Raw genomic sequence first — 16,077 nt, 5'->3', positions numbered from 1 at the left:
ATAGTATTAAGAACCTTATGGGATGACTTCTAAAATCTAATGAGCAAGGTGCTTCTTTCTCATTGCTCAAATTATGCGGTTTCATAACTACGAATAATTGGCGTATCTTATCTATCCTATAAGGTTTCTGTAAGTGCTCCGATTCTATTTCTTTCTTTAGCAACAACTTTTCTTCAACAAAATCACCAGATTTGGTCCTCCAAACTTGCAATGCCTAATGTGGATGTTATCTGATCTGAGTCCTACCTTCAACTGCAAGCATTAGCTGCGAGCAAAGTCGTTATTCAAGTTTCTAGGAAGCTATGAGTGCTGATGTCCGGCATACTCACATTGGAAGCAGCGAGGCTTGAGCTCTTAGGGGAGATGTAGTTTTATTTGCTGCAATGTATGGTGCTGGGTACTCACGTATTCTTACCATGGTTGTGTGAGGAAGAGGGTGTCAACTTTTCAATCTCTTGTGTTTCTTCATTGCTTCTCTGTCAAATCCTGTGTTGACGTCAATTAGGTAAGGTAGGTAGATCATTTGAGTGGAGGTACTGCCCAGACATGTCGGAAGCATAGGCATTGATGCAGAGTCCAGTTTGTTGTGTAAGGCCCAACTAACATAATCGTCGTTGTCCTAAATCTAATTTGATGTACCCACATCCTTTATGATGTGTAAGGTCCGGCTTACACGATGATTCAGCTATAAACGGTGGAAAGAAGTTTTTCCTCTTATTATCATGTTACTTGCAAGCTTGGCATGCTTCTACTCGAGGGACGGCGGTGAAGTACAATTAGTGATGTTAGGGATTAGCTGTTAGGTAAGTATTAGCTTAAGTTAGGGTCTTGTGCTGTCACTGAATAAGCTATAAATGGAGCTCTAATGCAATGTTTTCACTAAGCCTTTTGAGTAAAGATGTAATCATTGAGTAATATCTTTCTCCTCTCTCTTGATATCCATAACATTTATCCTCTCCTATGAAATATATCCTGAATGTGGCATTGCCCTAGAAAACACTAGATGCACTTCTACATTTCATTCATCCTTTTGTCCTCCATGAGTTAGAGTGAATTTGTGCATTTGAAATTGTGATTTGGGTACTCTACTTAGAACTATGATTGGTGAAACATTAAAGTCAACTTCTTCCTTACCTTTTCAAGCATACTCTTAGTTGTTGGCCTTTGTACCACCATTGACGTGCACAACTTATGTGACAGATCAATAATTCACCCCTAAGCTTGTCTTAGTTTTTGCTTCACCCATGATTAAATGTTCTGACACCAACAAAAAGGTATATTTCATTTCCTCCTAAGAATTTATTTTCTAACTTGTAGGGGTTCTTGACATGTGGAGACTTGGTTAATCTACATCCAGGAAGTAACATGTTTTAGAGGGTAATAAACCATATAAAACGGTTGCTTCTAGGATCCCATTTGAATTGGTGTTTTGCTGGAAGTTTCCTAATTTATTGTAATTCATTGTAAAACTATTATGAGTCGCTTTTACTTGGAGGTATGGGTTAGAACTTATCTATAATGGTCATAACTTGTCTGCACTTTAACCAGTAAAATTCCTTTATGGACGATAATTTGTCTAGAGTGTTCGGAATATATTAATGGTAACACTTACTAATTACCCAATAGTATAACATAATACCTTAAATTGTCGTGAGTGATGGTAGTGTCCTTGATAGTTGTAATTGTCCTAAAAGTCCTTGTGACCAAGTTAGTAACCATCCTTCACTTGTATTAGTTTACCTTAAAGTCTCGCAAGGTTGAATATTGAATATTCTAGTGATCATGAATTTCCATAAAAAACACAATCCACTTGAATTTATTGTAAATCTTTTTCTATTCTTAGTCAATTGCCTCCATGATCTTGACATTCCTTCGTAGTTTGTAAATTTAAAAAACCTATCAGCGAGCAATTGTCCTCATATGTCGTAGTTTGCCTTAATTGATAGTAAATCGGACAATCTTACAGTCAGTAATATTTCTTAAATCTTCGCCATTTATTATCTTTTTATAATCATCCAACAGTTTATTTTTTTTTGTCATTTTGTTCGATGGTCCATATATATACCGGGGTCTCCGGTCAGACACACCGTACTCACCTCATGTGATCAAACAAAGGGAGCCTATACAGGACCGGCCTGTAAATTGCTGGACTGGACCATAAAATTTCCCTAAGGAAAAGTGAAGTGCATTTGGGCGGCTGATTGTAGAAGCCCTAACCAGAGCTAAATGATAGAAGGGAAAATAATAGAGAGAGTTGAGTTGCTTGTCTGTCTTGTTGACCATAAAATGCATTGGTTAGGTAAATGACAATAGGCAATCAAAGTTGATAAATTTAAAATGGGAGGAGATGCGTGAATGGCCATTCATCCTGTATTTGCATTTTAACTCTCTTTCTTCATGAGGAAAAATGGTGCGCGAACCTCGTTTGAGTGGGCATTAAAACATGGACTTGGATGAGTTGTATTTGACATCACATTTGATTGAGCGACATATGACTCTAGTTATTTTGTTTATAGCCACATGAAGTTTCATCTCTGTTGTTAGTTTTTAGAGTCTGCATATTAACCAACACTTTCATCTAAAAGCTTAAACTTTGAGAGTAATGGGTAGTGGTTCCACAAATTCTTCGTGGTATTAGAGTAGAGGTCTTGGCCCCTTATTTTCTTAGCCAATATATTCAATTTCCGCACTTTAGTCATGATGGAAAGTCCAACCCTGAAGTTTAAGCAATTGTGGAGGGAGAGTACGAGCTCGTTTGATGAAACTGAAAAGTTAGTAAGAGAATTGAGTAATAAATTTTAAGTGTTGATATTCTCAAATACCCCATATATGCATATAAAGTTGTTTGATGAGAATTAAAATTGTTAGCTGGATATTACTAGTTTCTTGCCATACATAGAAAAATTGTCCTTATTGGTAGGTTTTAGAAATGTGTTTGACAAGAATGTAATTACAAATAATTCTTTTTTTTTTTTGCGGTTTAATGAATTAACCCTCCCTTGCTTACCCTATTAGTTAATGCTAATTAAGGTTATAAAAAATGCTTAATCTTATGAAGTGCTGTATTGTCAATTTTCAACGTTTAATTGGGTTATTAAACATGTACTATATGTGCATAAGGTATAGTAAGGCCTTGTAGACAAGTGATGTGAGACACTTTAACCTCCCCTCACGTGCAAGTGGGTCTAAGAATGGTATGTGAATATATGAATGGGGATAAAAATAGACAAGAACCTGATACAAAACAAAACATTGAATGGTCATGAAGAATAGACTTGGATTCGATTACTATGAAGAAAGTGCACCCCAAAAGTTTAAGCTATTAGATAGTGGGAGACAACATGTATAGAATGTCTAGTCAAACTCTGCAATCAAGAAACGCTGGATATTTTAGCAAGTCTAAGGTCAAAGCCCATTGTATATGTCATGGGGAGCGTTGGGAGTGGTTAAAAATTAAACTTCTCCATCTAATTCTAGTACCTTGAGCTTTAATTTTTGAAAATGCTAATATTTGCTGGAAAATTAGTGGACTTTTTCTTTGGATATCTAATTTTACATTTTCACTTGGGCTCATCCATATTGAGCGCTTTGCTGGTTTCCTTTGTATATTTGTACATTTTTGGCAGCTAGACCAGCCTATGATTTTTAATTAAGCATCTGTCTGGTACTTGTTTATGGAATATTACCATGTGTATGCTTATGTTAAATGGTTTAATAGTTTTCACCATATATTTGACAGGTGTCTTGGTGTGCTTCTTCAGAAAGTTGGTGACAGAGCTTATGTTCATGACAAGATCGCCTGGATGTATGAACAAGCTAATATTTCAAATCCGACTAACAGGCTTGGTTTAGCAAAAGCCATGGGACTGGTACTCTAAAGTTAGGACTTCGTTATTAATTTATGTTTTAGTTGCTTTCTTGAGTTATTGTTTCTCCCTGCTTCAGGTTGCGGCATCTCACCTTGATACCGTACTAGATAAGTTGAAGGATATTCTGGATAATGTTGGTCAAAGTTTTGTTCAGAGGTGGGTATAATGTATTTACTTCGGTTTTATGTGGAGAGGTGGAAATCATCTTAAAGAGAAGGATGTTTTTCCTTTTACTTCTCTTTTTCTGAACAGCCTTTTTGATTGTTTCACGTCTGCTGGTGAACAATCAACATGGTCTAACTTCAGTATGAAAATCTACTAGTTGTTCTCTTAGTGGGGCCATGCTAGCAGGTTCTCTAAGGATATTCATTAATCATACTTAATCATGAACTATTTAAGTATCAAAGCACTAAGTACACTTATTATTGTAAAAGTTGGTACCTTGAAAATACGGATCTTTCTTGGAAATTGAATCATTCAGGTACCTTTGTACATGTTACAGGGTACACAGTGGGTATAATTCCATGCCCTGAAACCTACCATGTATTCTCTGATTCCCATCTTTTTGAACTTGAACGCTACCTTGTGATCTATAGTACCCTCAATTTCCATAGGTTCCCGGGTTCTCCACACCCTCAGTTTTGGGAAAATGACATTGAAATTTTTTGTCTTCTTTCTTTACCTATTTTTATTGTTTGGGGACGGGACGGGGGGGGGGTAAACTGAATAGCCTATTTTAGGGCTAATTGCTGAACTAGGTGCCGCCATTCCCTTTATTTTTATTGTTTCCGTGCGTGTTATTATTGTTTGTCTAGATGAATTTGTTCACTCTCTTTGATCTCCTATAAAGGGTGCAACTTCAACTATTGCAGGTTCCTTTCTTTCTTTTCAGATAGTTTTAAAGGGATCGAGTCTGATGACATACACGCTGCTTTAGCTTTGATGTATGGATATGCTGCAAGATATGCGCCATCAACAGTTATCGAAGCAAGGATTGATGCACTTGTTGTATGGCCACTCTTTCTTGACCTTCTTTTTATGAGGATCATTGTATGATGTCAACTGAAGTATACTAGAAGTACAATGAATATCTATACGACTGAATTGGAGGACAATGTGTGTGCGCAATGTGGAAAATACATTAAGTAGCTTTCATGGGATAGTTGGTAGGAAAATTATTGAGTGCATCAACTGTTAAGAAAAAAATAGCTCATGCACTGATCGAAAGGACAGGTCAGTGAACTTACCGCAAACTGCATCAACGTATAGCGAAGTTGCTCAACCAGAGTTACCAACCTATAGATTTCCCTTTTCTTTTGCCCTATGAAGTTTAAACTGTGGTTATTGATTATTATATGCAAATTTTATGTTAGCTTTTTTCTGCTTAAGTATGACTTTAGCTACAGAAAATACGATTTGAACAACCTTGTTCATGATCTTTATGGCTTATTGTTTTGTCGTACAATTTTACTACTGCAGGGTACCAATATGCTTTCACGACTTCTTCATGTGAGGCACCCTACTGCAAAGCAGGCCGTTATCACTGCTATTGATTTGTTAGGTGTGTTCTTAGTTTTAGCCTTATCATTTAATTTTCAGATTTCATTGTGCGACATGCCTGGAAGAAAGTTTCAATGAAATATTTATAAAATATTGGGTCTATGAACAGTACACACGAATAGACTAAAAGTGGGTGACTATCAAGATGTTAGAAAATTAGAAGGTGAACTTAATATCAAATCTCAAGTTGCTTCGGAATGGATGCTTGACAAGTTAATAGACTTACTAGAACAACCAATGGAGACCCCTAATCTGCTATTCTAATGGCGAAAATTTTGCGAGTGCCCAAGTTCTTCAATTGAGAACTCATGAATGAAGGATTTGGGACATGGCATGTTGAATCTTCAAAATCAATAGTAATTTCATGGCCAGTCATGTGGTTTCTTGAAGCTTCCACATTTATTATACTAAAGGGGTGTCCGAGATACTCATCATACTGTGGAGAGCATTGTTGCTGACTCAGATGATTGCCCAAACGACAAGAAGATGGTGTTTATGCAGACTGTGGTAGGGATATTCGTGCATCTTTAACAAATTATAGGGCTTGTGATAGCAATATACCCATACTTCCCTGACTTTGTGCTCTGACAATTAGATGACAGTGAGCCGAAGGGATTGAGTTGTCTCTGTTGTCATTAAATTAAAATGACCATTGGTTTATCTTGTTAGTTTTGTGATGCAGTGGCTTTGATGGTGTGTTTCTGATGCAGGTCGCGCTGTAATAAATGCTGCGGAAAGTGGTGCACCATTCCCACTGAAAAGAAGGGATCAATTGCTAGATTATGTATTAACATTGATGGGAAGGGATGGTAATGATGGTTGGAATGATTCCAATCTTGAACTTCTACGTACTCAGGTAACATTGGTTTTTTTATCTTCGTATCAAATTAGTATTACCACGTACCTTAATTGTTTATTTTTGTGTCAAATAAATGTTATGATCTATTTTCTGCCACAGTTTTGACTTCTTTTCTTTGGATATTGTACAGGCCCTTGCCTTGAGTGCTTGTACTACTTTAGTTTCTGTGGAGCCAAAGCTAACAATTGAGACAAGAAACTATGTGCTGAAGGTTGAAACCTGTGCTCTCATATACTCTAGTGATTAACCTTGCATTTCTCTTATTATTGTTTCTTTCCTTTCAAAAATTTGGACAGGCCACATTGGGATTCTTCGCCCTACCAAATGATCCTATTGATGTTGTAAATCCTCTGATAGACAACTTGATTGACCTTTTATGTGCAATTCTTCTCACAAGGTACGTAATATCTAAGGTTTGCTGCATTACCTAATCTCCAGAAAGAGCAACTGCTTGTCATTTTCTTTTTGGGTGATATAGCCAATCTCTACCTGTAAAGTAACTTGACTCCCTGATTTCTTTTTTTCAAAATACAATTGGGTCCTGTTGTACCGTTCCAAGATGGACAAGACCCTCTGTCCATCTATGGATAGGTGTTCGTCATTTTAGTGGTGTATATGGGTTGTTCGTTTACTAAGGATAGGTGTTCGTCATTTTAGTGGTGTATATGGGTTGTTCGTTTACTAAGGTTAGTTGAGGAGGTCAGCTTCCAGCTTTCTTTGAAGTAGTCTTATATTCTTCAAAAGTATAATTGGTTTGTTGATGGTAGAGATCAACAATTAATGGATGGATGGGTGCATTGTGCATTGTCAAACAATACAAGGGGATGTCTAACCATACAAAAGGATTGGGGAATGTAGATATGAATGGACCAAAAGTAAATGGGTATCTAGACACTTCCCCTTTTGTTTAGTGTCGTGTACTAGGTTGCTCTTCACACCCGATTGTCTATGTGTTTCATAAGAATAAAAGATGTCTTATCTCATGCCTGTGATTATATCTTTGCTAAAAATTTCTTGATGGGAGTAAGTGAAATATAGTGGAAGAAAATATACAGAGAGTTTATTGTAGTTTGGGAAACTAATACATGAGGGTGATTGGGAGTTGAGCTTAGCATTCTGTGCTGCTCAAGACATGGTCAAATATGGCCAGGACACAATGCTGGTGATGGTATGGATTTTGTGTGACATGGTGATACCATGTTTAAAAAAGCCTTCATCCATGTTTGAGTTGCTTCTTCCCAGTGGAACATGCAACCCTCTAAAAACATTATCTTCTACGCTGAATTAGAAGAACATTTATGAGAAACAGAAATACAAAAAACAACACATAGTTCTAGGGTATGGAGGTGGATTAGAGAGGGCTGGGTGTTTTCTGTGTTGGCACTTCTAGTAATGTCAGTAAGAAAAAAAGAATTTTCTCGGGGCCATATGGCGCTAAAAGATCGGTTTTTGAGACTTGTTCTTATTGCGAGTAGAGAGGCATGTGTGATTTCTCTGATGATAAGTTGTTTTAAAATGGTTTCTATAAATCTTTTTACGGGATGATAGGGAAGTTGGATCATGTGGTAGGATAGCTTATCCTTAGAATGCATATGGAAAGCAATTGATCCTCATCAGGTTGCTTTCTTTGGTTGGAAAGCTTCTTAAGCATGTATTCTTACTTTATGCGATATGAAGATGAAGAGATGAATGCTGACCAGCGTGTGCTGACATTGGACAAAAAGGAAGGGACAGTGAGAGGGAAATGAAAAGGGCTATGTCATAAACTGCTTTCACTCTCAAAAATATCGCTAGGTGGCTCCTTTTATAGAGCAAGGAGACAGAGGTGAACCTAATACGCTGATCCCTATCTACCTAATTCAACACAGGCAACCCTTGCCTACGAACCATTACTGTCTACTTACCTACACTGTTTGGCCATCAAAATATATATAATGATGCTAGATATTCTTTAACACTCCCCCTCAACTGAATATGGATGATAAAGATATGCAACTGTCATCAAACATCAGTGATAAAAGCTCTTGAATCTTCAAGGAAAAGTGTGGTGTAACCGTTAAGTCGGATATTACAGGATACTGGATGTGGCCACATTAAGCTGGAATGAAGATGATGAGAGTGTAAGCTGGATAGCCTGGACCTTACACGGAGACAAGATGTTACCACACTGACACCACATTTAAGTGATGAAGTGCGGAAGAGATAGGAATAATCCAAACATAATACTAGTCGGCACCACATTTAATAGTCGTGGTCAAATGCTATGACTGCGGGAGGATGACAGGTGAAGGAGCTTAATAGATGAGATGGAGAACATAGCTCAATGAAGACTGATGGAGGTGATGGGAACAACAATAACAGATAATAACAAAGTCACTTGGGCTATTTACCCTGGAGAATGAACAATGGAGATTGGCTATGGAGAGCGAACAGTGATGCAAAAAAGTGATCGAACAATAAAGTAAACTGAACAATGAAATAAATCGGACATTCTCAGATTTACGTAGTTTAGTCGGTGTGACTTACGTCCTCGAGGAGAACGGCACAAAATTCCACTATAGATCAAGCGATGCTATGGGGATTATAACTACACTGGAGTCATTTGAACACTCTTTAGCGTTTCCCGGTCCCCAATTATACCCAATAACTTCAACAGTGTTTATCCCTCATAATTCTTCACAAAATAATCTCTCAATTTCACAAAAGAATTATACAAATCTTACCACAAGATTTATTTGCTTTGACACTCTCTAATTTCACATGGTGTAATTTGATGAAGAAGCTCCCGCCTTGGATTACGAGCAAAATAACTAGTTGTACTCGACAATCCCAAAGGCATAAAAGAACATTTCTGAACAATATTCCGATATATACAGACCTGAAGCCAAATATATGCCTGACTCCAGTATGGCAATATCAAACCGACTTAACCAAGGAAATAGGCCATGAGATACATATATTTTTACTCACTACTTGAAGAAATCCAAATTGGATCGGTCAAAGGAAGTTCACTTCCGTGTATTTCTTGGCCACACCAACTTGATATCATGACAAAACAGGAATCCTGCTGCAACCTGGACTCTTATCACTGGACAGGAAATCTTGATTTCCATAGCATACAATCAGATGTCCGCAAGGATCCAATTTGCAGACTTTCCTTTAATTGGCCGGGCTTCTTTACAATTAATCTCGGGTCGAGTTTTGTTAACGGGCTCAAACTTGAGATGTATGATAGTGTGAGGAACAAAAGCTTGGTAGCAGATGGTAACAAACCTTGATGATTGGATACTGCCTCACCCTCATGAAACAAAGCGCTGGGCATCACACATGCTAGGATGTGCAGACAAACTTCAAATCTGCCTTTGTATATTTTAGATGAGAGCTGCTCAGGTAGACCATGGATAAGAAGTCCATTGGACAAAGAAGGAATTGTTGACCCACTAGTTGTGGGGACTGGGCTTTACAATATATTCCAGCAAAATGTGTGCTGATATAGAAGTTCTTAAAACTGAATATTGACCTGTCTTTTGTATGTCTTCCATGTTTTCCCTTTTCTGTTTCTTCAACTCGATGGCCATCTATTTTTAGCTAGTTTATGTGCCTATACGTCTAACACAATTAACCAAGCTCTGGACAGTGGCATTTAATCCTCTGTAAGGTAAACCGATGATGACAATGACACTTCCTTTTTCAAATTTACTGGTTTTTTGAAGTTTAATGTTGGTTTTGTCTTCAATCACTACTCTTATGCAAGTAAATTTGTCTTGCTCTTCTGATAAACACTCCATGCTTCATTTAGTGGGGAAGATGGGAGAAGTAGGGCTGAGCAGCTGTTGCATATATTGAGACAGATTGACAAATACGTTTCTTCACCAGTGGATTATCAAAGAAAAAGAGGCTGTCTCGCAGCATATAAGATGCTTACCAAGTTTCGCGTTCTTTGTGCCACTGGATATTGTTCACTGGGCTGCCATGGAACTTGTACTCATAGCAAACAAATTGACCGCAGCCTGCTCGGAAATTTCTCCAGCTTACCAAGTAATAATATTAGTTGCTAAAGCTTCTTGAATTGGCTTATCTTTCGCTGACCTTAATCTGTTAGTTCTTGTCACCAGCGGCATATGTGTTGCCGAGTCGTGAAGGGTTATCACTGGGAGATAGGATTATAGCTTATCTGCCACGTTGTGCAGACACAGAATCTGAAGTCAGGAAGATTTCAGCTGAGGTTAGTAATTAGTTAGTACGAACAATTATGAATGGGTAATCATGTCCTATCAAGAATTCTTCTTTACTTTTCACTGCATGTGATACTGTCAATGTCTTGTCTCCACTCCCAGATTCTTGATCAGCTTTTCAGTATCTCCCTCTCTCTTCCACGGCCTGTGAATGCCAGTGTCATGGATGTGGAATCATCTTATACTGCCTTGTCATCCCTTGAGGATGTCATAGCTATATTGCGAAGCGTAAGTCCATTCAGATCTCCTCTGTTCATTTTCTTCACATTCCATATTTCTCCACTTGAGGTTGTCTTCGGGGAAAGATTTGGTGGTTAGGGGCAACGATCAGACAGTGTGAATCAGTTGTTTTAAGTTTTCATATTGGTTTTATTTGTCTACAGGATGCTTCTATTGATCCCTCTGAAGTATTTAATAGAATAGTTTCCTCTGTTTGTGGGTTACTGACGAAGGATGAGGTAAAATTTTAATCTTACATGATTATTCATGATACTTACTGAAGTATACTCAATCATTATTGGACTAAAGACTATTATTGATGATTATTGTAGCTGCTGTCTACTCTTTATGGTTGCACAGCAGCTATTTGTGATAAGATAAAGCAAGCAGCTGAAGGGGCTATTCAGGCAGTCATTGAATTTGTCTCCAAGAGGGGGGCTGAGCTGAATGAAAGTGATGTTTCAAGGTAACCACTAGGAGAAGGAAGATGAGATAGTATTTTCTTTTAATGAATGTAGATCTAGACAATTGTAATTTGTGATTCACATATGCAGGACAACCCAATCGTTGCTGTCTGCTGCAAATCACGTAGCTGAGAAGCAGTTACGCCTGGAAACACTCAGTGCCGTATCTTTTGCTATTTATAGGCAGGATAATTTATAGGCAGGATAATTAGATGGAGATGAGACATAGTTATATTGTTAATTTTAGTATTGTATGTGCTACCCTTTGTCACTTGGTGTCCTCAACATTGGACCCTTAACTGTCCAAAGATCTGTTCTCTTGCTGAAAATACTAGTTCGAAGGCCGTTTTCAATGAAGTATTGGCTGCTGCAGGGAGGGACATAGTCACAAAGGATATATCAAGGTTACGTGGTGGTTGGCCGATGCAGGATGCTTTTTATGTGAGCTACATTTCATTGTAATAGGAATCATCACCTTATCCATATTGAATGCATCTCTTATGGTTTTTGTTTAATGTAATAGCCACTGGGTTGTGGAATGCATCTCATATGGTGGATATACCATGCTTCTCTTACCAAGTCAATCCTCGGAGGGCGAGTCCAAGGGCCGAATTTCAGTTCAATGTACTCATGTTAATATTAAGAGATGGATACTAGGTTTCATCTTTTGACAAAGAGTGCAAAGTAATGACTAGATGTTGTTATAAATGTCCCACCTAAAAGCTTAAGTTGGTTGTGGTATAATATTTAAAAACCCAGATGCCCCCTTTCACACACAGGCTGGATTTTGGCTCTAGAATATCTATATAAATGAGGAGGCAAACAGGGGCCTGAAGATGTGAACTCAGGACCTCCTCTTTTGCATTCACTATAGAATGTCCAATCTAAAAGCATTATCTAATAGGTGAAGGTGGGATTTAATATTGAAAAGCTTTAGCAAATGCTGTGGAAACCTTTTCATCTTTTGAATGAATTCTACTTTCTCTGTACTTGAAGGAACATTCATTTCTTTATTTTTGAAGGGACATGCATTTGCATGATTATTTCCATGCTTTAGACTTTTGTATCGTGGCGCTATTTGCTTTTCCTCTGAATTGTAATGCCATGTTTTCTTTTTCCTCTTTTATTTTAGGCATTTTCGCAGCACACCGTACTTGCTTATAGTTTTCTTGACCACATCATATCTATTATCAACCTGAACCCTGGCAATAAGGATGATTCATCCAAAGTGGAGGTACCCAGCCATGGCTTGGGAGGTCAGTTAGACAACGAGTTTCTGCGAGCCGCTATTGTTGCGCTTACGGCATTTTTCAGGTTCCTATTACTACCATCAGGTTTTTGCTTCACGATTAAGTATGCAGAGTTCTGATATTTCATGACCACTGACAGGGGTGGTGGTAAAGTTGGAAGAAAAGCCGTTGAACAGAGCTATTCTCACATCCTCACAGAACTTATTATCCAATTGGGAAGTTCTCATGGCCTAGCTGGGGCTGGTCAGCTTGAACCACTACAGTAAGTGGATTAAATAACACAGGGTAATAGCCATAAAAGACATAGTATTCTTACTAAATGGTTTGAGTGACGAGTGCTTTAATGCATTTGTAGAGTTTTTAAATTTGATGAACTATTGGACATCTTCCATCTTTTTGCAGGGCTCTTCTTGCTGCATTCCATGCATTCTGTGAATGTGTTGGAGACCTTGAAATGGGCAAGGTATAACTTAAATTCGCTTTTTGCAGTTGTGTTGAAGTTCTCATTTAATATGAGATGTAGGGAGAAAACATATTCTTCTTTCCTCTAGATTTTGGCTAGGGATGGGGAGCAAAATGAAGATGAGAAGTGGGTTAATCTTATTGGAGATCTAGCAGGCAGCATATCCATAAAGAGACCAAAAGAGGTGAGCCTCACTTATTATCTGCTTACTTCTTTGTACCGTCTCAATATAAGATGCAAATCTTTCCTCCTTATTGGATCTAAAGGGACTACTGGTACTTTAATCATCTTTTCTAACAATTTGTAGACTAAAACTACATCATGCCAATCATTGAATTATGAACAATCTAGTTTTACCGAGTGGGCATGAATGATAACAGGCTACTATTTGTCATCTGGAGCACTGAGACCAGCTTGAGAATTGTGATGTGGAATGTGAAAAATAATTATTCAGAATATCTGGTCTGACAAATAATCATTCAATCTTCTCATTGCTGGTTGTGGTCTTTGATAAACTGAATGAAGATAAAGAAGGTGCCTTCTGCCATGGGTTTATTGAAATTGGATTTCTAGATCCACCAGTGAAATTGAGGAAAGATGTAATTTTCTGCGGGTCTAGAAGGAATATGATCAATGTTGGAAACTTGGAATTGAAATGAAATCTCATGAAGATATGAATAATGTATAGCTTCAAAGATGATGAACTAGAGAGAAAAATTCTGCAAATTTGATCAATGAATTTGTTTTGTTATTTTAGGGGAGACATCTCCCAAACGATTTAGTTTGTTGATTCCAACAAGAAGCTTTGAGAAATCTATTATTAGTGACAGTTTCCCCGTTTGATGCTGGTTTTCTGTGGATTTGCATTGTCAGCTGGTTGTAGTCCACAGTCCACAACTTAGGAATTATATTGGATGTTGTTAAAGTAGCTTCAGCCTAAAGACTAAGAATAGCAAACAAAATTATACGCGGGTAATTTTCTTTGGGGCTGAAAAACACACATTTTATGCTACATTGTCTATTTGGGTATTCAGTTTTCAGTTCAGACCTTTCTAAACGTGCTTCACTGAACATGCTGAGTTCCAGGGTGAGCTACTTTATCTGCTTTCTTTCCAAGTGATCCATTTAGCAGTCAGTCAATGTATGTGTAGGGTGCATTTGGTAACATTTCTATTCATCTGTTTTCTGTTTTTTTGTTCCCCAAAACAGAAAAAGAACAGAAATCTGTTTGTGTATGTCAGTTAATTTTCTATTTCTTGGAATAGATCTACAAAAAAGAGAAACAAGCTTAGCGTAACCCGACCTGACCTGCATATACATAAGTTGTTGGGTTGGGTTGGGTCAGGCCGATTTTGTGGGGTGCTTATTTACTTTACTTCTATTGCAGAAGGCAATCCATACTTTTGACTTCCTTAGTATACTGGTCATCAAAATAACATCAAGATAAAATCGAAATAATCGATTTGATTTCTTTTTAATTTCTACGTTTAGATTTTTCTTTCAGTACCCTTGGATACATTTTAAAGAAGATGCACTGAAAAATTCGTGCGCAAAATGAACTAATTGACAACAACGGAAGAACATTTTTTATATGTATTCAAATCCTTTGTATCTCCATATATGAATTATGTTAACACCTAAGTGTCAGTAAGTCCTATTTTTCGTTTATCGGAGGTGGGTGTGGTGGGAGTCGACAAGGAGGGCGAGTTATATATTATCAACTTTTGGATTGAGTCTTTAAATATCATCTTTTGAGTAGTTATAGTGCTTTTTTAGAATTCTTGGGAATGCAGGTGGGAAGGGAAGAAGAAGAAGTGGAAAGAAAAAAAAAACCAAAACCTGGCCCGACTCAACCCGAACAATCAAACTACCCAAAATCAGAACCCGGCCCGATCTGACCCGAAAACCCTGAAAATTTCGGGCTGGGTAGGGTATTTTCGGCATCCTACTATCTATTACGTTGGATTTTGAGGCCATCTTAAAGTATATTGATCAGTTAAGTCCTTACAAAAGTCCAGTTTTATCCGAACATGAATTGTTAAGTCTCCACTGACATTTTTATAATTAAATGAACAATATTCAGAATAGAAATTTTTAGGGTCGTACCAATCACATATCTATTCTGTTTTTATTTCAGGAATAAGAATTTTGTGCAGTTACCATACACATTCTTCCTCTTAGAAACTTGTCTAGGGAATAGGAATAGAAAAAACTATTTCTGAACAGAAATTGTTCCTGGGAACAGAAATGTTATCAAACGGATCCGTAGTTTACAATCTGATGTACCTCCGAAATCAGTGTTATCCGTATGATTTGCTAATCTCTGTATACTTTGTCAATATTTCTTCAAAATCCTCTATCAATTCCTTGCTTAGTAGCTTCCCTCCTCCAATTTGGTAAAGTATGTTGTTACCATCACCTGTGGGTTGAATTGCTTAATAGATGCTAAAGTTTCTGTTGCCAGGCATTAGTTAATGAAGTTAATTCTTTAGTCCCATTGTTTCCACGCTCAAAGTGACATTTAAGATTGTTTCTGAACTTCACAGGTACAAAGTATATGTGTAATTTTGAGCAGCTCATTGAATCGGAATCATAGATACCAAAGAGAAGCTGCCGCAGCTGCATTGTCAGAGTTTATTCGTTACAGGTATATGTTGCATCCTCTTTCTATGGTCTTTATTGTCTCATCTATATCACAATGGACTCAAACATGCGGATGATGTGATTTGGTGAGTATGAATGTGAGGCATGGGCAAAGCTCGAATATTACGGGATCACAGACACACTAGTAGAGAGATCCATAGTACATGTCCTGTACTATCCAATTGATTTAACATGTTCAAAGTACAGTTTATTTCCACTTTATCATGCTATCTTATGTTGAGAGATGATGGCACCATGAATATAGTACATACTAAACTTGGTTCCCCTCTGCTTGTTTTCGGATTTACCTAGCCTTCTATACGTTTATCCTTCTCTACATAATAGTTCAAGCTCATGGGTTGGATCCTTTAACAGTTACTGTGGTACAGAGAGGTTCAGGTGCATACAGTGGATCACTCCATCTCAATCAACTTTTTAAATGCTGACTTAGGGGGGAACACGTTCAATTCCTTCTGGACAGTTGATCTGACTAACAGAGTTTTTGTCATTGCAAT

The 16,077-nt window shown here is 37.6% G+C and overlaps 1 protein-coding gene across 6 annotated transcripts in view; it reads left to right on the top strand.

Moving 5' to 3' along the window:
- The window catches only part of LOC115748670 (protein SHOOT GRAVITROPISM 6), a 43,913-nt gene that overhangs the window by 14,479 nt on the left and 13,357 nt on the right, over positions 1–16,077 (top strand). For all 6 annotated transcript variants that reach the window (XR_004016241.2, XM_030685234.2, XM_048281690.1 and 3 more), the window contains 19 exons: positions 3,740–3,869; positions 3,946–4,025; positions 4,742–4,877; positions 5,349–5,430; positions 6,140–6,285; positions 6,419–6,499; positions 6,585–6,685; positions 10,088–10,326; positions 10,404–10,513; positions 10,626–10,751; positions 10,907–10,981; positions 11,075–11,208; positions 11,297–11,369; positions 11,516–11,647; positions 12,339–12,520; positions 12,596–12,718; positions 12,859–12,919; positions 13,008–13,103; positions 15,466–15,566. Coding sequence is in view for 5 of the 6 variants with exons in the window: in XM_030685234.2 (XP_030541094.1) it covers positions 3,740–3,869; positions 3,946–4,025; positions 4,742–4,877; positions 5,349–5,430; positions 6,140–6,285; positions 6,419–6,499; positions 6,585–6,685; positions 10,088–10,326; positions 10,404–10,513; positions 10,626–10,751; positions 10,907–10,981; positions 11,075–11,208; positions 11,297–11,369; positions 11,516–11,647; positions 12,339–12,520; positions 12,596–12,718; positions 12,859–12,919; positions 13,008–13,103; positions 15,466–15,566 (2,208 nt within the window). In the remaining variant the exon portion in view is untranslated. The remainder of the gene's footprint in view (positions 1–3,739; positions 3,870–3,945; positions 4,026–4,741; positions 4,878–5,348; positions 5,431–6,139; positions 6,286–6,418; positions 6,500–6,584; positions 6,686–10,087; positions 10,327–10,403; positions 10,514–10,625; positions 10,752–10,906; positions 10,982–11,074; positions 11,209–11,296; positions 11,370–11,515; positions 11,648–12,338; positions 12,521–12,595; positions 12,719–12,858; positions 12,920–13,007; positions 13,104–15,465; positions 15,567–16,077) is intronic.

This window comes from Rhodamnia argentea, chromosome 7 (genome assembly GCF_020921035.1).
Source record: "Rhodamnia argentea isolate NSW1041297 chromosome 7, ASM2092103v1, whole genome shotgun sequence".
Taxonomy (NCBI): domain Eukaryota; kingdom Viridiplantae; phylum Streptophyta; class Magnoliopsida; order Myrtales; family Myrtaceae; genus Rhodamnia; species Rhodamnia argentea.
This window is presented reverse-complemented; position numbering and strand designations above follow the sequence as displayed.